Raw genomic sequence first — 22,889 nt, 5'->3', positions numbered from 1 at the left:
GCATCAAAGGTTACGGGAGAAGGCCGGGAACTGGGGCTGAGGGGGAGATGGGGGGAAAAGGGGAAGCGGCATTATTGTTGACTTTTTTTTTGCACTAATTAGTCATTATATATACAAGGGCCCCCCCCCCCCCCCCGTTTTCCAAACGTTTGCTTTACGACACCTGGCCTTTACGAAAGGCCTGCATTAGCTACCAGTTTTCGCTAACCGAAGAGTTCTCGCTGTTACGGAGAAAGGCAGCGCGCGCCCCGAGCGGCCGAGTCCCTCCCCCCGGGACGGAGTTGCAGCCGCCGTTGCTTAAACACGCGCCCGTGAGCATCTGCGCCTCATCTCGATTCATTTCGAGCATCCGTCAGCGAGGTGCGCCGAGGCGTCGGAGAGCGCGTAAGGTGTCGTGCTTCGTGTAAAACTGGACGCAGTTAAGCGTTTTGATCGTGGTCGACAAAGTCAGCACACCGTCCCGCGCGTTGAACTCGCCTGCGTCCACCATTTGCACTACAGTCGGCCGGCCTTATCTGCGAGGGATTGGTTCCAGGACCATTCGCGGATAGCAAAAAACGCGGATGCTCAAGTCCCTTATTTAACCTGCCTCAACGTGGTGGACACTAGGACCCGGCGGAACCCCGGACCTCATTCAACCCGTCTCGTTGCGGTGGACGTGAGGACCCGGCGGAACCCCGGACCTCATTTAACCCGTCTCGGTGCGGTGGACGTCAGGACCCGGCGGAACCCCGGACCTCATTTAACCCGTCTCGGTGCGGTGGACGTCAGGACCCGGCGGAACCCCGGACCTTATTTAACCCGTCTCGGTGCGGTGGACACTAGGATCCGGCGGAACCCCGGACCTCATTTAACCCGTCTCGGTGCGGTGGACGTTAGGACCCGGCGGAACCCCGGACCTCATTTAACCCGTCTCGGTGTGGTGGACGTTAGGACCCGGCGGAACCCCGGACCTCATTTAACCCGTCTCGGTGCGGTGGACGTTAGGACCCGGCGGAACCCCGGACCTTATTTAACCCGTCTCGGTGCGGTGGACGTTAGGACCCGGCGGAACCCCGGACCTTATTTAACCCGTCTCGGTGTGGTGGACGTTAGGACCCGGCGGAACCCCGGACCTTATTCAACCCGTCTCGGTGCGGTGGACGTTAGGACCCGGCGGAACCCCGGACCTTATTCAACCCGTCTCGGTGCGGTGGACGTCAGGACCCGGCGGAACCCCGGACCTCATTCAACCCGTCTCGGTGCGGTGGACACTAGGACCCGGCGGAACCCCGGACCTCATTCAACCCGTCTCGGTGCGGTGGACGTCAGGACCCGGCGGAACCCCGGACCTCATTTAACCCGTCTCGGTGCGGTGGACGTCAGGACCCGGCGGAACCCCGGACCTCATTCAACCCGTCTCGGTGCGGTGGACGTCAGGACCCGGCGGAACCCCGGACCTCATTTAACCCGTCTCGGTGCGGTGGACGTTAGGACCCGGCGGAACCCCGGACCTCATTTAACCCGTCTCGGTGCGGTGGACGTTAGGACCCGGCGGAACCCCGGACCTCATTTAACCCGTCTCGGTGCGGTGGACGTCAGGACCCGGCGGAACCCCGGACCACATTCAACCCGTCTCGGTGCGGTGGACGTCAGGACCCGGCGGAACCCCGGACCACATTCAACCCGTCTCGGTGCGGTGGACGTTAGGACCCGGCGGAACCCCGGACCTTATTTAACCCGTCTCGGTGCGGTGGACGTCAGGACCCGGCGGAACCCCGGACCTCATTTAACCCGTCTCGGTGCGGTGGATGTCAGGACCCGGCGGAACCCCGGACCTCATTCAACCCGTCTTGGTGCGGTGGACGTTAGGACCCGGCGGAACCCCGGACCTCATTCAACCCGTCTCGGTGCGGTGGACGTCAGGACCCGGCGGAACCCCGGACCACATTCAACCCGTCTCGGTGCGGTGGACGTCAGGACCCGGCGGAACCCCGGACCTCATTTAACCCGTCTCGGTGCGGTGGACGTCAGGACCCGGCGGAACCCCGGACCTCATTTAACCCGTCTCGGTGCGGTGGACGTTAGGACCCGGCGGAACCCCGGACCTCATTTAACCCGTCTCGGTGCGGTGGACGTCAGGACCCGGCGGAACCCCGGACCACATTCAACCCGTCTCGGTGCGGTGGACGTCAGGACCCGGCGGAACCCCGGACCACATTCAACCCGTCTCGGTGCGGTGGACGTTAGGACCCGGCGGAACCCCGGACCTTATTTAACCCGTCTCGGTGCGGTGGACGTCAGGACCCGGCGGAACCCCGGACCTCATTTAACCCGTCTCGGTGCGGTGGATGTCAGGACCCGGCGGAACCCCGGACCTCATTCAACCCGTCTTGGTGCGGTGGACGTTAGGACCCGGCGGAACCCCGGACCTCATTTAACCCGTCTCGGTGCGGTGGACGTCAGGACCCGGCGGAACCCCGGACCACATTCAACCCGTCTCGGTGCGGTGGACGTCAGGACCCGGCGGAACCCCGGACCACATTCAACCCGTCTCGGTGCGGTGGACGTTAGGACCCGGCGGAACCCCGGACCTTATTTAACCCGTCTCGGTGCGGTGGACGTCAGGACCCGGCGGAACCCCGGACCTTATTCAACCCGTCTCGGTGCGGTGGACGTCAGGACCCGGCGGAACCCTGGACCTTATTTAAACCGTCTCGGTGCGGTGGACGTCAGGACCCGGCGGAACCCTGGACCTTATTTAAACCGTCTCGGTGCGGTGGACATTAGGACCCGGTGACAGAGCTCTGAATTCACAGTGTTTCTGTTCACGAAAATAATCACGATCGCGATTGAAAATAAAGTGGAAATAATGAAGCGATCGGAAAGAGGTGAAACTCCATCGGTCATTTGAAAAGCGTCAGGCTGCAGTCGGTCAACGATCGGAACAATTTTAAATGAGAAAGGCTCTGCCCCGATGAAAGCTGCAATTATTACTACGCAAGGCAGTGGTTTAATTATCGGGCTTTGGGGTTTTGATCCTCCCGGTGCTGAAACGTACGTTCTTAAGCATCTTACGTGCATAGAAAGGTAAAACAGAACTGAATGAAGTAATTACAGAAGGCGGCTACTGGCATAAGGAAGTGTTTAACTGTGACGGAACTGCAATTCATTGGGGAAGGAAGTTTCCGAGCACCCCAGCCCGCGACAGCTCAGCCGAACACACTGTGCTCGCGGTCGTCCCGATTCCGGTACAGGAAACTACGCTCCACGTACATTATTTCTACTTTATACAGGCTGTGTATTTTTATGTGTTGCTTGGTATGGTTTGGCAGCTTCATAGCTTAAAGGTTACACCGTAACGCAAAGGAGCAGAAGTCGGCCATTCGGCCCATCGATTCTGCTCCACCATTTCACCACGAGCTGATCCAATCTCCCCTGTGGTCCCATTCACCCGCCTTCTCACCATAGCCTTTGATGCCCGGGCTAATCAGATACCTATCAATCTCTGCCTTAAATACACCCAGTGACTTGGTCTTCACCGCCGCCCGTGACAACAAATTGCACAGATTCAGACAGACAGACATACTTTATTGACCCCGAGGGAAATTGGGTTTTGTTACAGACCAAGGATAGAGCAGAAAAATAACAATATAAAACCATGAATAATTAAATAATAATCAGTTAATCATGCCCAGTGAAAATAAGTCCAGGACCAGCCTATGGGCTCAGGGTGTCTGACACTCCAAGGGAGGAGTTGTAAAGTTTGATTCACCACCCTCTGGCTAAAATAAATTCTTTGCATCTCCGTTCTGAATGGGCACCCTGCAATCCTCAAGTCGTGCCCTCTCGTACTAGACTCCCCCACCATGGGAAACAACTTTGCCACATCCATTCTCTTACAGAGAGTGCTACGTAGTCAGATTATACGCCACGTAGTGAGATTATACGCCATGTAGTGAGATTATACGCCACGTAGTGAGATTATACGCCATGTAGTGAGATTATACGCCACGTAGTGAGATTATACGCCAGGTAGTGAGATTTCCGCTACGCTAGACAGAGCTGCAATGATTGCAGAAAAGTATTTCTATTTTATATCGGCTGTGTATCACATCGTTCCCACTCTTACTATACAGAACTGTCATTTTAAGCTTTATGCATTATCTGGCATGATTTTGCAGGTTATTTTTTTGGGTCCCAAGTTTTCCAACTGATTAATGAACGGGAATCGCTTCTTCGCCTTACGACCGTTTCACGGGAACGCTCTGCCTTCGGATGGCGGGTGGGGGGGGGGGGGGGGAACGGACCTGTGCAAGGACTTTCACGTACTCATGTTAAGCCCTGGGGGGAGTCTCGCTGCCAACGTAGCTGTCCATCTGTAGGAGCGACGTTCGAACGCCACCGGTCAGGTTCCCGCGCGGCGCGCGGTGAGTTGGGGGCCTGCCAGTCGGCGCGCCGGGGGGGAGAGCCCGGCCGGAGGGTTCGACCCGGTTGGGAGGGGACGGCACCGTCGTCCGATGGTGCCAGGCGCCGAGGCTCGGAGAGTGTGGACTTTCGGAACTCGTGCGCGCCAGACCGTTCCACCACAATGGGCCCTCGTTGTTTTCGTTCCATTTCTTTTGAAACCAACCCTTCAGCTCAGATTCGTAAGTGTAATTCTTTTAATCGTCCGCCGCCTGTCGTTTCCCGGCCCTGAGCTGTTACAGGGCGGCAGAATACATGGCGTCCACACAAACCGGGTGGGGGGGGGGGGGGGGACAGCCGTCTCAATCTCACGGGTTTCGCGGGGCCAGAGTGCGTCTTCCCCGGACTCCCCCCCCCCCCCCCCCCGAGGAAACCAGCGTTTCAGAAATAGAGAGGGAAAAAATTTGCACAGATGGTAGCGGGCACGAGCCCAGTCTGTCATGGGTAAATCCCTCCCCACCAGTGAGCACATCGACACGAGACGCTGTCGCAGGAAAGCAGCGTCCATCGTCAGGGACCCCCACCACCCAGGACCTGCTCTCTTCTCACCCCTCAACCATCGGGAAGGAGGTACGGGAGCCTCAGGACCCACACCACCAGGTTCAGGGACAGTTATCACCCCTCAACCATCAGGAAGGAGGTACGGGAGCCTCAGGACCCACACCACCAGGTTCAGGGACAGTTATCACCCCTCAACCATCAGGAAGGAGGTACAGGAGCCTCAGGACCCACACCACCAGGTTCAGGGACAGTTATCACCCCTCAACCATCAGGAAGGAGGTACGGGAGCCTCAGGACCCACACCACCAGGTTCAGGGACAGTTATCACCCCTCAACCATCAGGAAGGAGGTACGGGAGCCTCAGGACCCACACCACCAGGTTCAGGGACAGTTATCACCCCACAACCATCAGGAAGGAGGTACGGGAGCCTCAGGACCCACACCACCAGGTTCAGGGACAGTTATCACCCCTCAACCATCAGGAAGGAGGTACGGGAGCCTCAGGACCCACACCACCAGGTTCAGGGACAGTTATCACCCCTCAACCATCAGGAAGGAGGTACAGGAGCCTCAGGACCCACACCACCAGGTTCAGGGACAGTTATCACCCCTCAACCATCAGGAAGGAGGTACGGGAGCCTCAGGACCCACACCACCAGGTTCAGGGACAGTTATCACCCCTCAACCATCAGGAAGGAGGTACGGGAGCCTCAGGACCCACACCACCAGGTTCAGGGACAGTTATCACCCCTCAACCATCAGGAAGGAGGTACGGGAGCCTCAGGACCCACACCACCAGGTTCAGGGACAGTTATCACCCCTCAACCATCAGGAAGGAGATACAGGAGCCTCAGGACCCACACCACCAGGTTCAGGGACAGTTATCACCCCTCAACCATCAGGAAGGAGGTACGGGAGCCTCAGGACCCACACCACCAGGTTCAGGGACAGTTATCACCCATCAACCATCAGGAAGGAGGTACGGGAGCCTCAGGACCCACACCACCAGGTTCAGGGACAGTTATCACCCCTCAACCATCAGGAAGGAGGTACTGGAGCCTCAGGACCCACAGCACCAGGTTCAGGGACAGTTATCACACCTCAAACATCAGGAAGGAGGTACGGGAGCCTCAGGACCCACACCACCAGGTTCAGGGACAGTTAACACCCCTCAACCATCAGGAAGGAGGTACAGGAGCCTCAGGACCCACACCACCAGGTTCAGGGACAGTTATCACCCCTCAACCATCAGGAAGGAGGTACAGGAGCCTCAGGACCCACACCACCAGATTCAGGGACAGTTATCACCCCTCAACCATCAGGAAGGAGCCTCAGGACCCACACCACCAGGTTCAGGGACAGTTATCACCCCTCGGCCATCAGGAAGGAGATACAGGAGCCTCAGGACCCACACCACCAGGTTCAGGGACAGTTATCACCCCTCAACCATCAGGAAGGAGGTACGGGAGCCTCAGGACCCACACCACCAGGTTCAGGGACAGTTATCACCCCTCAACCATCAGGAAGGAGGTACGGGAGCCTCAGGACCCACACCACCAGGTTCAGGGACAGTTATCACCCCTCAACCATCAGGAAGGAGGTACAGGAGCCTCAGGACCCACACCACCAGGTTCAGGGACAGTTATCACCCCTCAACCATCAGGAAGGAGGTACAGGAGCCTCAGGACCCACACCACCAGGTTCAGGGACAGTTATCACCCCACAACCATCAGGAAGGAGGTACGGGAGCCTCAGGACCCACAGCACCAGGTTCAGGGACAGTTATCACCCCTCAACCATCAGGAAGGAGGTACGGGAGCCTCAGGACCCACACCACCAGGTTCAGGGACAGTTATCACCCCTCAACCAACAGGAAGGAGGTACGGGAGCCTCAGGACCCACACCACCAGGTTCAGGGACAGTTATCACCCCTCAACCATCAGGAAGGAGGTACGGGAGCCTCAGGACCCACACCACCAGGTTCAGGGACAGTTATCACCCCTCAACCATCAGGAAGGAGGTACGGGAGCCTCAGGACCCACACCACCAGGTTCAGGGACAGTTATCACCCCTCAACCATCAGGAAGGAGGTACGGGAGCCTCAGGACCCACACCACCAGGTTCAGGGACAGTTATCACCCCTCAACCATCAGGAAGGAGGTACGGGAGCCTCAGGACCCACAGCACCAGGTTCAGGGACAGTTATCACACCTCAAACATCAGGAAGGAGGTACGGGAGCCTCAGGACCCACACCACCAGGTTCAGGGACAGTTAACACCCCTCAACCATCAGGAAGGAGGTACAGGAGCCTCAGGACCCACACCACCAGGTTCAGGGACAGTTATCACCCCCCAACCATCAGGAAGGAGGTACAGGAGCCTCAGGACCCACACCACCAGATTCAGGGACAGTTATCACCCCTCAACCATCAGGAAGGAGCCTCAGGACCCACACCACCAGGTTCAGGGACAGTTATCACCCCTCAACCATCAGGAAGGAGGTACAGGAGCCTCAGGACCCACACCACCAGGTTCAGGGACAGTTATCACCCCTCGGCCATCAGGAAGGAGATACAGGAGCCTCAGGACCCACACCACCAGGTTCAGGGACAGTTATCACCCCTCAACCATCAGGAAGGAGGTACGGGAGCCTCAGGACCCACACCACCAGGTTCAGGGACAGTTATCACCCCTCAACCATCAGGAAGGAGGTACAGGAGCCTCAGGACCCACACCACCAGGTTCAGGGACAGTTATCACCCCACAACCATCAGGAAGGAGGTACGGGAGCCTCAGGACCCACACCACCAGGTTCAGGGACAGTTATCACCCCTCAACCATCAGGAAGGAGGTACGGGAGCCTCAGGATCCACACCACCAGGTTCAGGGACAGTTATCACCCCTCAACCATCAGGAAGGAGGTACAGGAGCCTCAGGACCCACACCACCAGGTTCAGGGACAGTTATCACCCCTCAACCATCAGGAAGGAGGTACGGGAGCCTCAGGACCCACACCACCAGGTTCAGAGACAGCTATCACCCCCCAACCATCAGGAAGGAGGTACTGGAGCCTCAGGACCCACAGCACCAGGTTCAGGGACAGTTATCACACCTCAAACATCAGGAAGGAGGTACGGGAGCCTCAGGACCCACACCACCAGGTTCAGGGACAGTTAACACCCCTCAACCATCAGGAAGGAGGTACAGGAGCCTCAGGACCCACACCACCAGGTTCAGGGACAGTTATCACCCCTCAACCATCAGGAAGGAGGTACAGGAGCCTCAGGACCCACACCACCAGATTCAGGGACAGTTATCACCCCTCAACCATCAGGAAGGAGCCTCAGGACCCACACCACCAGGTTCAGGGACAGTTATCACCCCTCGGCCATCAGGAAGGAGATACAGGAGCCTCAGGACCCACACCACCAGGTTCAGGGACAGTTATCACCCCTCAACCATCAGGAAGGAGGTACGGGAGCCTCAGGACCCACACCACCAGGTTCAGGGACAGTTATCACCCCTCAACCATCAGGAAGGAGGTACGGGAGCCTCAGGACCCACACCACCAGGTTCAGGGACAGTTATCACCCCTCAACCATCAGGAAGGAGGTACAGGAGCCTCAGGACCCACACCACCAGGTTCAGGGACAGTTATCACCCCTCAACCATCAGGAAGGAGGTACAGGAGCCTCAGGACCCACACCACCAGGTTCAGGGACAGTTATCACCCCACAACCATCAGGAAGGAGGTACGGGAGCCTCAGGACCCACAGCACCAGGTTCAGGGACAGTTATCACCCCTCAACCATCAGGAAGGAGGTACGGGAGCCTCAGGACCCACACCACCAGGTTCAGGGACAGTTATCACCCCTCAACCAACAGGAAGGAGGTACGGGAGCCTCAGGACCCACACCACCAGGTTCAGGGACAGTTATCACCCCTCAACCATCAGGAAGGAGGTACGGGAGCCTCAGGACCCACACCACCAGGTTCAGGGACAGTTATCACCCCTCAACCATCAGGAAGGAGGTACGGGAGCCTCAGGACCCACACCACCAGGTTCAGGGACAGTTATCACCCCTCAACCATCAGGAAGGAGGTACGGGAGCCTCAGGACCCACACCACCAGGTTCAGGGACAGTTATCACCCCTCAACCATCAGGAAGGAGGTACGGGAGCCTCAGGACCCACAGCACCAGGTTCAGGGACAGTTATCACACCTCAAACATCAGGAAGGAGGTACGGGAGCCTCAGGACCCACACCACCAGGTTCAGGGACAGTTAACACCCCTCAACCATCAGGAAGGAGGTACAGGAGCCTCAGGACCCACACCACCAGGTTCAGGGACAGTTATCACCCCCCAACCATCAGGAAGGAGGTACAGGAGCCTCAGGACCCACACCACCAGATTCAGGGACAGTTATCACCCCTCAACCATCAGGAAGGAGCCTCAGGACCCACACCACCAGGTTCAGGGACAGTTATCACCCCTCAACCATCAGGAAGGAGGTACAGGAGCCTCAGGACCCACACCACCAGGTTCAGGGACAGTTATCACCCCTCGGCCATCAGGAAGGAGATACAGGAGCCTCAGGACCCACACCACCAGGTTCAGGGACAGTTATCACCCCTCAACCATCAGGAAGGAGGTACGGGAGCCTCAGGACCCACACCACCAGGTTCAGGGACAGTTATCACCCCTCAACCATCAGGAAGGAGGTACAGGAGCCTCAGGACCCACACCACCAGGTTCAGGGACAGTTATCACCCCACAACCATCAGGAAGGAGGTACGGGAGCCTCAGGACCCACACCACCAGGTTCAGGGACAGTTATCACCCCTCAACCATCAGGAAGGAGGTACGGGAGCCTCAGGATCCACACCACCAGGTTCAGGGACAGTTATCACCCCTCAACCATCAGGAAGGAGGTACAGGAGCCTCAGGACCCACACCACCAGGTTCAGGGACAGTTATCACCCCTCAACCATCAGGAAGGAGGTACGGGAGCCTCAGGACCCACACCACCAGGTTCAGGGACAGTTATCACCCCTCAACCATCAGGAAGGAGGTACGGGAGCCTCAGGACCCACACCACCAGGTTCAGGGACAGTTATCACCCCTCAACCATCAGGAAGGAGGTACGGGAGCCTCAGGACCCACACCACCAGGTTCAGGGACAGTTATCACCCCTCAACCATCAGGAAGGAGATACAGGAGCCTCAGGACCCACACCACCAGGTTCAGGGACAGTTATCACCCCTCAACCATCAGGAAGGAGGTACGGGAGCCTCAGGACCCACACCACCAGGTTCAGGGACAGTTATCACCCCTCAACCATCAGGAAGGAGGTACAGGAGCCTCAGGACCCACACCACCAGATTCAGGGACAGCTATCACCCCTCAACCATCAGGAAGGAGCCTCAGGACCCACACCACCAGGTTCAGGGACAGTTATCACCCCTCGGCCATCAGGAAGGAGATACAGGAGCCTCAGGACCCACACCACCAGGTTCAGGGACAGTTATCACCCCTCAACCATCAGGAAGGAGGTACGGGAGCCTCAGGACCCACACCACCAGGTTCAGGGACAGTTATCACCCCTCAACCATCAGGAACGAGGTACGGGAGCCTCAGGACCCACACCACCAGGTTCAGGGACAGTTATCACCCCTCAACCATCAGGAAGGAGGTACGGGAGCCTCAGGACCCACACCACCAGGTTCAGGGACAGTTATCAGCCCTCAACCATCAGGAAGGAGGTACAGGAGCCTCAGGACCCACACCACCAGGTTCAGGGACAGTTATCACCCCTCAGCCATCAGGCTCTTGAACAAAACAGGATAACTTACTCATCCATGGCAATGTTCCCGCAACCAGTGACCTCACTTTCAAGGACTCAATATCTCATTATCTCCTGTTCTCGTTATTTATTGCTATTTATTTATATTTTACTTTTCCCTCTGACCCTGACTCTTCTGTAGAGTTGCTGAATTTCAGGGTTTTTTTTATGTGGTGACAATAAAATTACTTTGAAAGAACTGGTCAAAGAACACTGAGTCTAGTGTAGTTTTCTGTCGTGTCCAGCGCTTTTTGTTTTTTACTGTGTGCTGTCCCAGCCATTATGGTCGAAATGCCAATAAAGACCTCACTCGATGTACGCGAAGTTAACAAATTTCACGTCAGATAATAAGAAGTAGGTTTTGTGGCCCGTTCCCCCATTTGATATGATCGGGGCCGGTCTGAGACCGGTCAAAGAACACTGAGGCTGTCTACAAGAAGGGTCAGAGCCGTCTCTATTTCCTGAGGAGACCGAGGTCCTTTAACATCTGCCGGACGATGCTGAGGATGTTCTATGAGTCTGTGGTGGCCAGTGCTATCATGTTTGCTGTTGTGTGCCGGGGCAGCAGGCTGAGGGTAGCAGACACCAACAGAATCAACAAACTCATTCGTGTGGCCAGTGATGTTGTGGGGTGGAACTGGACTCTCTGACGGTGGTGTGTGAAAAGAGGATGCTGTCCAAGTTGCATGCCATCTTGGACAATGACACCCATCCACTCCATAATGTACTGGTCAGGCACAGTCTATCTGTTTATCTATCTATGAGAGTGTGTGAGAGAGTGTGTGTGAGAGAGTGTGTGTGAGAGAGTGTGTGTGAGAGAGTGTGCGTGAGAGAGTGTGCGTGAGAGAGTGTGCGTGAGAGAGTGTGCGTGAGAGAGTGTGCGTGAGAGAGTGTGCGTGAGAGAGTGTGCGTGAGAGAGTGTGCGTGAGAGAGTGTGCGTGAGAGAGTGTGCGTGAGAGAGTGTGCGTGAGAGAGTGTGCGTGAGAGAGTGTGCGTGAGAGAGTGTGCGTGAGAGAGTGTGCGTGAGAGAGTGTGCGTGAGAGAGTGTGCGTGAGAGAGTGTGCGTGAGAGAGTGTGCGTGAGAGAGTGTGCGTGAGAGAGTGTGCGTGAGAGAGTGTGCGTGAGAGAGTGTGCGTGAGAGAGTGTGCGTGAGAGAGTGTGCGTGAGAGAGTGTGCGTGAGAGAGTGTGCGTGAGAGAGTGTGCGTGAGAGAGTGTGCGTGAGAGAGTGTGCGTGAGAGAGTGTGCGTGAGAGAGTGTGCGTGAGAGAGTGTGCGTGAGAGAGTGTGCGTGAGAGAGTGTGCGTGAGAGAGTGTGCGTGAGAGAGTGTGCGTGAGAGAGTGTGCGTGAGAGAGTGTGCGTGAGGGAGTGTGCGTGAGGGAGTGTGCGTGAGGGAGTGTGCGTGAGAGAGTGTGCGTGAGAGAGTGTGCGTGAGAGAGTGTGCGTGAGAGAGTGTGCGTGAGAGAGTGTGCGTGAGAGAGTGTGCGTGAGAGAGTGTGCGTGAGAGAGTGTGCGTGAGAGAGTGTGCGTGAGAGAGTGTGCGTGAGAGAGTGTGCGTGAGAGAGTGTGCGTGAGAGAGTGTGCGTGAGAGAGTGTGCGTGAGAGAGTGTGCGTGAGAGAGTGTGCGTGAGAGAGTGTGCGTGAGAGAGTGTGCGTGAGAGAGTGTGCGTGAGAGAGTGTGCGTGAGAGAGTGTGCGTGAGAGAGTGTGCGTGAGAGAGTGTGCGTGAGAGAGTGTGCGTGAGAGAGTGTGCGTGAGAGAGTGTGCGTGAGAGAGTGTGCGTGAGAGAGTGTGCGTGAGAGAGTGTGCGTGAGAGAGTGTGCGTGAGAGAGTGTGCGTGAGAGAGTGTGCGTGAGAGAGTGTGCGTGAGAGAGTGTGCGTGAGAGAGTGTGCGTGAGAGAGTGTGCGTGAGAGAGTGTGCGTGAGAGAGTGTGCGTGAGAGAGTGTGCGTGAGAGAGTGTGCGTGAGAGAGTGTGCGTGAGAGAGTGTGCGTGAGAGAGTGTGCGTGAGAGAGTGTGCGTGAGAGAGTGTGCGTGAGAGAGTGTGCGTGAGAGAGTGTGCGTGAGAGAGTGTGCGTGAGAGAGTGTGCGTGAGAGAGTGTGCGTGAGAGAGTGTGCGTGAGAGAGTGTGCGTGAGAGAGTGTGCGTGAGAGAGTGTGCGTGAGAGAGTGTGCGTGAGAGAGTGTGCGTGAGAGAGTGTGCGTGAGAGAGTGTGCGTGAGAGAGTGTGCGTGAGAGTGTGCGTGAGAGAGTGTGCGTGAGAGAGTGTGCGTGAGAGAGTGTGCGTGAGAGAGTGTGCGTGAGAGAGTGTGCGTGAGAGAGTGTGCGTGAGAGAGTGTGCGTGAGAGAGTGTGCGTGAGAGAGTGTGCGTGAGAGAGTGTGCGTGAGAGAGTGTGCGTGAGAGAGTGTGCGTGAGAGAGTGTGCGTGAGAGAGTGTGCGTGAGAGAGTGTGCGTGAGAGAGTGTGCGTGAGAGAGTGTGCGTGAGAGAGTGTGCGTGAGAGAGAGTGCGTGAGAGAGAGTGCGAGAGAGAGTGCGCGAGAGAGTGCGCGAGAGAGTGCGCGAGAGAGTGCGCGTGAGTGCGCGTGAGAGGGAGAGTGTGAGAGAGAGTGTGAGAGGGTGTGTGAGAGGGTGTGTGAGAGGGTGTGTGAGAGGGTGTGAGAGAGGGAGTGTGAGAGAGGGAGTGTGAGAGAGGGAGTGTGAGAGAGGGAGTGTGAGAGAGGGAGTGTGAGAGAGGGAGTGTGAGAGAGGGAGTGTGAGAGAGGGAGTGTGAGAGAGGGAGTGTGAGAGAGGGAGTGTGAGAGAGGGAGTGTGTGAGAGGGAGTGTGTGAGAGGGAGTGTGTGAGAGGGAGTGTGTGAGAGGGAGTGTGTGAGAGGGAGTGTGTGAGAGGGAGTGTGTGAGAGGGAGTGTGTGAGAGGGAGTGTGTGAGAGGGAGTGTGTGAGAGGGAGTGTGTGAGAGGGAGTGTGTGAGAGGGAGTGTGTGAGAGGGAGTGTGTGAGAGGGAGTGTGTGAGAGGGAGTGTGTGAGAGGGAGTGTGTGAGAGGGAGTGTGTGAGAGGGAGTGTGTGAGAGGGAGTGTGTGAGAGGGAGTGTGTGAGAGGGAGTGTGTGAGAGGGAGTGTGTGAGAGGGAGTGTGTGAGAGGGAGTGTGTGAGAGGGAGTGTGTGAGAGGGAGTGTGTGAGAGGGAGTGTGTGAGAGGGAGTGTGTGAGAGGGAGTGTGTGAGAGGGAGTGTGTGCGAGAGTGTGCGAGAGAGAGTGCGAGAGAGAGTGCGAGAGAGTGTGCGAGAGAGTGTGCGAGAGAGTGTGCGAGAGAGTGTGCGAGAGAGTGTGAGAGAGAGTGTGAGAGAGAGTGTGAGAGAGAGTGTGTGAGAGGGAGTGTGTGAGAGGGAGTGTGTGAGAGGGAGTGTGTGAGAGGGAGTGTGTGAGAGGGAGTGTGTGAGAGAGAGTGTGAGAGAGAGTGTGTGAGAGGGAGTGTGTGAGAGGGAGTGTGTGAGAGGGAGTGTGTGAGAGGGAGTGTGTGAGAGGGAGTGTGTGAGAGGGAGTGTGTGAGAGGGAGTGTGTGAGAGGGAGTGTGTGAGAGGGAGAGTGTGAGAGGGAGTGTGTGAGAGGGAGTGTGTGAGAGGGAGTGTGTGAGAGGGAGTGTGTGAGAGGGAGTGTGAGAGGGAGTGTGTGAGAGGGAGTGTGTGAGAGGGAGTGTGTGAGAGGGAGTGTGTGAGAGGGAGTGTGTGAGAGGGAGTGTGTGAGGGAGTGTGAGAGGGAGTGTGTGAGAGTGTGTGTGAGAGAGTGTGTGAGAGAGTGTGTGAGAGAGTGTGTGAGAGAGTGTGTGAGAGAGTGTGTGAGAGAGTGTGTGAGAGAGTGTGTGAGAGAGTGTGTGAGAGAGTGTGTGAGAGTGTGTGTGAGAGAGTGTGTGAGAGAGTGTGTGAGAGAGTGTGTGAGAGAGTGTGTGAGAGAGTGTGTGAGAGAGTGTGTGAGAGAGTGTGTGAGAGAGTGTGTGAGAGAGTGTGTGAGAGAGTGTGTGAGAGAGTGTGTGAGAGAGTGTGTGAGAGAGTGTGTGAGAGAGTGTGTGAGAGAGTGTGTGAGAGAGTGTGTGAGAGAGAGTGTGAGAGAGAGTGTGAGAGAGAGTGTGAGAGAGAGTGTGAGAGTGTGTGAGAGAGAGTGTGAGAGGGAGTGTGTGAGAGGGAGTGTGTGAGAGGGAGTGTGTGAGAGGGAGTGTGTGCGAGAGTGTGCGAGAGAGAGTGCGAGAGAGAGTGCGAGAGAGAGTGCGAGAGAGTGTGCGAGAGAGTGTGCGAGAGAGTGTGCGAGAGAGTGTGCGAGAGAGTGTGCGAGAGAGTGTGCGAGAGAGTGTGAGAGAGAGTGTGAGAGAGAGTGTGAGAGAGGGAGTGTGTGCGAGAGAGTGTGCGAGAGAGTGTGCGAGAGAGTGTGCGAGAGAGTGTGCGAGAGAGTGTGCGAGAGAGTGTGCGAGAGAGTGTGCGAGAGTGTGTGAGAGTGTGTGAGAGAGTGTGTGAGAGAGTGTGTGAGAGAGTGTGTGAGAGAGTGTGTGAGAGAGAGTGTGAGAGAGAGTGTGAGAGAGAGTGTGAGAGAGAGTGTGAGAGAGAGTGTGAGAGAGGGAGTGTGTGAGAGGGAGTGTGTGAGAGGGAGTGTGTGAGAGGGAGTGTGTGAGAGGGAGTGTGTGAGAGGGTGTGTGAGAGGGAGTGTGAGAGGGAGTGTGTGAGAGGGAGTGTGTGAGAGGGAGTGTGTGAGAGGGAGTGTGTGAGAGGGAGTGTGTGAGAGGGAGTGTGTGAGAGAGTGTGTGAGAGTGTGTGTGAGAGAGTGTGTGAGAGAGTGTGTGAGAGAGTGTGTGAGAGAGTGTGTGAGAGAGTGTGTGAGAGAGAGTGTGAGAGAGAGTGTGAGAGTGTGTGAGAGAGAGTGTGTGAGAGGGAGTGTGTGAGAGGGAGTGTGTGAGAGGGAGTGTGTGAGAGGGAGTGTGTGAGAGGGAGTGTGTGAGAGGGAGTGTGTGAGAGGGAGTGTGTGAGAGGGAGTGTGTGAGAGGGAGTGTGTGAGAGGGAGTGTGCGAGAGAGTGTGCGAGAGAGTGTGCGAGAGAGTGTGCGAGAGTGTGTGAGTGTGTGAGAGTGTGTGAGAGAGTGTGAGAGAGTGTGAGAGAGTGTGTGAGAGAGTGTGTGAGAGTGTGTGAGAGAGTGTGTGAGAGTGTGTGAGAGAGTGTGTGAGAGTGTGTGAGAGAGTGTGTGTGAGAGAGTGTGTGAGTGTGTGAGAGAGTGTGAGAGTGTGTGAGAGTGTGCGAGAGAGAGTGCGAGAGAGTGTGCGAGAGAGTGTGCGAGAGAGTGTGCGAGAGAGAGTGCGAGAGAGAGTGCGAGAGAGAGTGCGAGAGAGTGTGCGAGAGAGTGTGCGAGAGAGTGTGCGAGAGAGTGTGCGAGAGTGAGTGCGAGAGAGAGTGCGAGAGAGAGTGCGAGAGAGAGTGCGAGAGAGAGTGCGAGAGAGAGTGCGAGAGAGAGTGCGTGAGAGAGTGTGTGAGAGAGTGTGAGAGTGTGTGAGAGAGAGTGTGAGAGGGAGTGTGTGAGAGGGAGTGTGTGAGAGGGAGTGTGTGAGAGGGAGTGTGTGAGAGGGAGTGTGTGAGAGGGAGTGTGTGAGAGGGAGTGTGTGAGAGGGAGTGTGTGAGAGGGTGTGTGAGAGGGAGTGTGAGAGGGAGTGTGTGAGAGGGAGTGTGTGAGAGGGAGTGTGTGAGAGGGAGTGTGTGAGAGGGAGTGTGTGAGAGAGTGTGTGAGAGTGTGTGTGAGAGAGTGTGTGAGAGAGTGTGTGAGAGAGTGTGTGAGAGAGTGTGTGAGAGAGTGTGTGGGGAGGGTTGGGGGAGATCACCCCTCCCTCCTCAGATACGCCTCGAGGCACAAAGACATTTCCACCCTCCTGCAGGAACCCCGAGAGATTAACTTGACGCTCGAGCAAGCGCAGTCATTTCCGTGAGACCACAAGGCACGGGAGTCCGCTCCGCCGTTCAATCGTGGCCGACACCTTTCCCCCACTATCTCCCCCTCAGCCCCAGTTCCCGGCTTTCTCCCCAGAACCTTCGATGCCGAGTCCAGTCAAGAACCTCTGCCTCAAATATGCCCAACAAGTTCCACAACTTCACCAGGCGAGTTCAACGCGCGGGATGGTGTGCTGACTTTGTCGACCACGATCAAAACGCTTAACTGCGTCCAGTTTTACACGAAGCACGACACCTTACGCGCTCTCCGACGCCTCAGGGCGCACCTCGCTGACGGATGCTCGAAATGAATCGAGATGAGGCGCAGATGCTCACGGGCGCGTGTTTAAGCAACGGCGGCTGCAACTCCGTCCCGGGGGGAGGGACTCGGCCGCTCGGGGCGCGCGCTGCCTTTCTCCGTAACAGCGAGAACTCTTCGGTTAGCGAAAACTGGTAGCTAATGCAGGCCTTTCGTAAAGGCCAGGGGGGGCCCTTGTATATATAATGACTAATTAGTGCAAAAAAAAGTCAACAATAATGCCGCTTCCCCTTATCCCCCCTATCTCCCCCTCAGCCCCAGTTCCCGGCCTTCTCCCGTAATCTTTCATGCCGAGTCCAGTCAAGAACCTGTCGATCTCGGCCTCAAACACGCCCGACCACCCGGCCCCCACGCGGCAAAAACTCCCACAGATTCACCACCCAGTTCTGGCTGAAGGAATTTCTCCGCGTCTCTGTTTCGAAAGGGCGCCCCTCTATCCTGAGGCCGTGCCCCTCTCGTCCCAGACTCCCCCACCTCTCTGCATCCACTCTGTCCAGGCCTTTCGACATTCGAAAGGTTTCAATGAGATCCCCCGCTCATTTTTCTGAAATTCCGGCGATCACAAACGCTCCTGGTGTGATAACCCTTTCCTTCCCGGAGTCCTCCCAGTGAACCTCCTCCGATGCCAGCACCTCTCTTCTGAGGTGAGGGGCCCAAAACTGTTCACGATACTCAAGGCGAGTAGATTGAAAGTGAGTTGTTGAAAGATTGGAGCGACTGGGCTTGTATACACTGGAATTTAGAAGGACGAGAGGGGATCTGATTGAAACGTGTAAGATTATTGAGGGATTGAACACGCTGGAGGCAGGAAACACGTTCCCGATGTTGGGGGGAGTCCAGAACCAGAGGCCACAGTTTGAGAATAAGGGGTGGGCCATTTTGAACGGAGTTGAGGAGAAACTTTTTCACCCGGAGAGTGGTGGATCTGTGGAATGCTCTGCCCCAGAAGGCAGTGGAGGCCAATTCTCTGGGTGCCTTCGAGAGAGAGTTAGATAGAGCTCTGAAAGATAGCGGAGTCAGGGGATATGGGGAGAGGGCAGGAACGGGGTACAGATTGTGGATGATCAGCCATGATCACAGTGAATGGCTCGAAGGGCCGAATGGCCTACTCCTGCAGCTACTGTCCATTGCGAGGCCTCACCAGAGCCTTATAAAACCTCAGCATCACATCCTCTCTCTTGTATTCCAGACCTCTCGAGGTGAATGCTGACGTGGCGTTTGCCTTCCTCACTGCAAGTTCACCCCCAGGGTGCCCTGCTCGAGGACTCCCGAGCCCCTCTGCGCCCCAGGGAAGAGGGGGTCCCCTTTCAAATCAGAGATGCGGAGAGTCTGTTTCAGAAGGCACAGAGCCTCACCGCTGAAGGAACAGCGGACGTCATGGAGGGTTACTCTGCGAGTGGAACAATAACCCTTCCGTTCCTGGAATCACCCTCGTGAACCTCCTCCAGTGCCAAGGCTACCGGGATAAGCTGCGAGGGGTCCGCCAGCCGCATGGAGCCACACCCACGGTCGACCCGGGGGGCGGCGGAGAGCCCCCCCGGGCACCGAACACCCTTCCCACCCCGCCTGCCGGGGCCGGTGAGAGTCGGGGGCAGGCCCAGGAGCCCCAGCGGGTACCCGGGGACGGGGTTCCCAGGGCACGGCGCTGTCCAAAGCGTGAGTTTGCCCCTCCGCGGGGCTCCGTCTGCTCGTCCCGCCAGCGTCACCCTCCCCCGGACGACCTCTCTCCTCACAAAACCCCTCCCCTCATCCGGCAGGTGAGACAAAAGCCCAACCAGGCTGAAGGACGGTTTCTACACCCGCTGTTATCAGACGATCGACCGGGCCCCCCCCACCTCGGACAATCGGATAGCCTCCACCTCATCCCGTCCCTATATCCGGAACAGCGACTCTTTGTTCTAGAAACATAGAAACCCACGGCACAATACAGGCCCTTCGGCCCACAAAGCTGTGCCGAACATGTCCCTACCTCAGAAATTACCCGGGTTACCCACAACCCTCTATTTTTCTAAGCTCCACGTACCCATTCAGTAGTCTCTTAACAGACCCCATCGTTTCCCCCTCCACCACCGTCGCTGGCAGCCCGTTCCACACACTCACCACTCTCTGAGTGAAAAACTCACCCCTGACATCTCCTCTGTACCTACTCCCCAGCACCTCAAACCCGTGTCCTCTTGTGGCAACCATTTCAGCCCCGGGGAAAAGCCTCTGACTATCCACACGATCAATGCCTCTCATCATCTTGTACACCTCTATCGGGTCACCCCTCATCCTCCGTCACTCCGAGGAGAAAAGGCCGAGTTCACTCAACCTATTCTCATAAGGCATGCTCCCCAATCCAGGCATCATCCTTGTAAATCTCCTCTGCACCCTTTCTTTGGCTTCCACGTCCTTCCTGTAGTGAGGCGACCAGAACTGAGCACAGCACTCCAAGTGGGGTCTGACCAGGGTCCGATAGAGCTGCAACATTACCTCTCGGCTCCTAAACTCAATCCCACGATTGATGAAGGCCAATACACCGTACGCCTTCTTAACCACAGAGTCAACCTGCGCAGCTGCTTTGAGTGTCCAATGGACTCGGACCCCAAGATCCCTCTGATCCTCCACACTGCCCAGAGTCTCACCATTAATACTATATTCTGCCATCAGATTTGACCGACCAAAATGAACCACCTCACACTTATCTGGGTTGAACTCCATCTGCCACTACTCAGCCGAGTTTTACATCCAATCGATGTCCCGCTGTAACCTCTGACAGCCCTCCACACTATCCACTACACCCCCGACCTTTGTCTCATATTTGAACTACCAAAAAAAAACTGTTCTGTGACTGTTTGAGCTCATACGGTGCAAAGATCCGATCTGCAGATACACAGTGGACCTTGGCTCAAACCAAATTCCAGCCAGCAAATACCTTCCAGTGCGATCCCCCCGCAGCCCCCTCCTACCTGTGAAAAGAGACTCCTTCACACCGTACACGAGGGCCCCAGCTCCCAGCATCAGCTTCAGGGCAGTTCCCGCACCACGGCCTCCCGCGGGCATCCGCGAGGCAAAGTCTCGGAGGTTCTGAGCCATCTGGAAAGAGACAGAGGGGGGCAGGAGTTAGACCAGGCATGGGCAAACTACGGCCCGCGGGCCATTTGCGGCCCGTTAAGCTTTTTAATCCGGCACGCAGAACTTGATGAAATTATATTAATAGACCTTGCTAATGTTTTTTCCCCGCAATTCTGGCGTTTTCCCAATAGATGACGCACTCTATATACATTTGTGGCGACCCATTTCCTGGCACATCCGAACCGGCTCACAATTAGCCAGCGTTCCGGCTAAGGGAGATAGCCTGCGGGGGTTTGTGAGCACAGAGCTCCGCATTCTGGCGCGCTCTCACGGTTCTGTCATTGTGCGGGTCGTTGTTGAGTTTTGGCACAGGGGACAATTGAATAAGAAGGAGCAGGACAAGTAGACCTGCATCTCCTGCCGTTTTTGAAATAAAGACAGTCAGGAGAGTGATGATGATAATATCTTGAAGGATAACAGAATTTCCAGTGCTTTAAAATAATAACTGTTACTATTAAAAAAAGCTGTATTTTATTCATTTAATTTTCAGTTTTAAAAGTCATTTCAATAAATACCTAAATACCATGGGACTTCAAAGACAGATATTTTGTTGTAATGCATTTCTTCATTTTCAATTGAAATTAAAGCACCTGTTTTCTACATATCCCATGATATTTTATTTTCTCTTATGACGTGTATTACCAAAACACTCCGTCCAGCTGCTCCTGGTCCGGCCCCCCTGTCAAATTTTAGAACCCTTTGTGGCCCTCAAGTCAAAAAGTTTGCCTTCCCCTGAGTTAGACACAGACCGAAACTTCCTCCACAGTCCCATCACACACCCCTGGGGTCAGACACAGAGTGAATCTCCCTCCACACCGTCCCATCACACACTCCCGGGGTCAGACACAGAGTGAATCTCCCTCCACACCGTCCCATCACACACTCCCGGGGTCAGACTCAGAGTGAATCTCCCTCCACACCGTCCCATCACTCACTACCGGGGTCAGACACAGAGTGAATCTCCCTCCGCACCGTCCCATCACACACTCCCGGGGTCAGACACAGAGTGAATCTCCCTCCACACCGTCCCATCACATACTCCCGGGGTCAGACACAGAGTGAAACTCCCTCCACACCGTCCCATCACACACTCCCGGGGTCAGACACAGAGTGAAACTCCCTCCACACCGTCCCATCACACACTCCCGGGGTCAGACACAGAGTGAATCTCCCTCCTCATCGTCCCATCACACACTCCCGGGGTCAGACACAGAGTGAATCACCCTCCACACCGTCCCATCACACACTCCCGGGGTCAGACACAGAGTGAATCTCCCTCCACACCGTCCCATCACACACCCCTGGGGTCAGACACAGAGTGAATCTCCCTCCACACCGTCCCATCACACACTCCCGGGGTCAGACACAGAGTGAATCTCCCTCCACACCGTCCCATCACACACTCCCGGGGTCAGACTCAGAGTGAATCTCCCTCCACACCGTCCCATCACTCACTACCGGGGTCAGACACAGAGTGAATCTCCCTCCGCACCGTCCCATCACACACTCCCGGGGTCAGACACAGAGTGAATCTCCCTCCACACCGTCCCATCACATACTCCCGGGGTCAGACACAGAGTGAAACTCCCTCCACACCGTCCCATCACACACTCCCGGGGTCAGACACAGAGTGAAACTCCCTCCACACCGTCCCATCACACACTCCCGGGGTCAGACACAGAGTGAATCTCCCTCCTCATCGTCCCATCACACACTCCCGGGGTCAGACACAGAGTGAATCACCCTCCACACCGTCCCATCACACACTCCCGGGGTCAGACACAGAGTGAATCTCCCTCCACACCGTCCCATCACACACTCCCGGGGTCAGACACAGAGTGAATGGCAGGTTATTTTACAGAGGGGTGTAAAACCACATGGGCACAGACAGGATAAACGTGTACAGACTTTTGCCCCAGGGTCGGGGAATCGAGAACCAGAGGGCACAGATTTATGGTGAGACGGGTGAAATATTTAACAGGGACCCAATGGGCAAGGTTTAGAGGGATACTGGTGGTCCGTCTGTGGAAGGAGCTGCCGGAGGAAGTGGTCGAGGCAGGTACATTAACGACACTCGGACGGGGACACAGATAGGAAAGGCTTAGAGGGATACGGATGGTCCGTCTGTGGAAGGAGCTGCCGGAGGAAGTGGTCGAGGCAGGTACATTAACGACACTCGGACGGGGACACAGATAGGAAAGGCTTAGAGGGATACGGATGGTCCGTCTGTGGAAGGAGCTGCCGGAGGAAGTGGTCGAGGCAGGTACATTAACGACACTCGGACAGGGACACGGATAGGAAAGGTTTAGAGGGATACGGGTGGTCCGTCTGTGGAAGGAGCTGCCGGAGGAAGTGGTCGAGGCAGGTACATTAACGACACTCGGTCAGGGACACGGATAGGAAAGGTTTAGAGGGATACGGGTGGTCCGTCTGTGGAAGGAGCTGCCGGAGGAAGTGGTCGAGGCAGGTACATTAACGACACTCGGTCAGGGACACGGATAGGAAAGGTTCAGAGGGATACGGGTGGTCCGTCTGTGGAAGGAGCTGCCAGAGGAAGTGGTCGAGGCAGGTACATTAACGACACTCGGACAGGGACACGGATAGGAAAGGTTTAGAGGGATACGGGTGGTCCGTCTGTGGAAGGAGCTGCCGGAGGAAGTGGTCGAGGCAGGTACATTAACGACACTCAGACATGGACACGGATAGGAAAGGTTC

The 22,889-nt window shown here is 56.3% G+C and overlaps 1 protein-coding gene across 1 annotated transcript in view; it reads right to left on the bottom strand.

Moving 5' to 3' along the window:
- The window catches only part of LOC132387743 (prohibitin-2-like), a gene marked incomplete at its 3' end in the record, with an annotated part of 33,433 nt that extends 13,264 nt beyond the window's left edge, over nt 1-20,169 (bottom strand). Inside the window, exon 1 of the mRNA XM_059960103.1 lies at nt 20,009-20,169. Coding sequence (XP_059816086.1) covers nt 20,009-20,135 — 127 coding nt within the window. The remainder of the gene's footprint in view (nt 1-20,008) is intronic.
- Nucleotides 20,170-22,889: the final 2,720 nt, after the last annotated feature.

This window comes from Hypanus sabinus, unplaced genomic scaffold, assembly GCF_030144855.1.
Source record: "Hypanus sabinus isolate sHypSab1 unplaced genomic scaffold, sHypSab1.hap1 scaffold_2165, whole genome shotgun sequence".
Lineage (NCBI taxonomy): Eukaryota > Metazoa > Chordata > Chondrichthyes > Myliobatiformes > Dasyatidae > Hypanus > Hypanus sabinus.
This window is presented reverse-complemented; position numbering and strand designations above follow the sequence as displayed.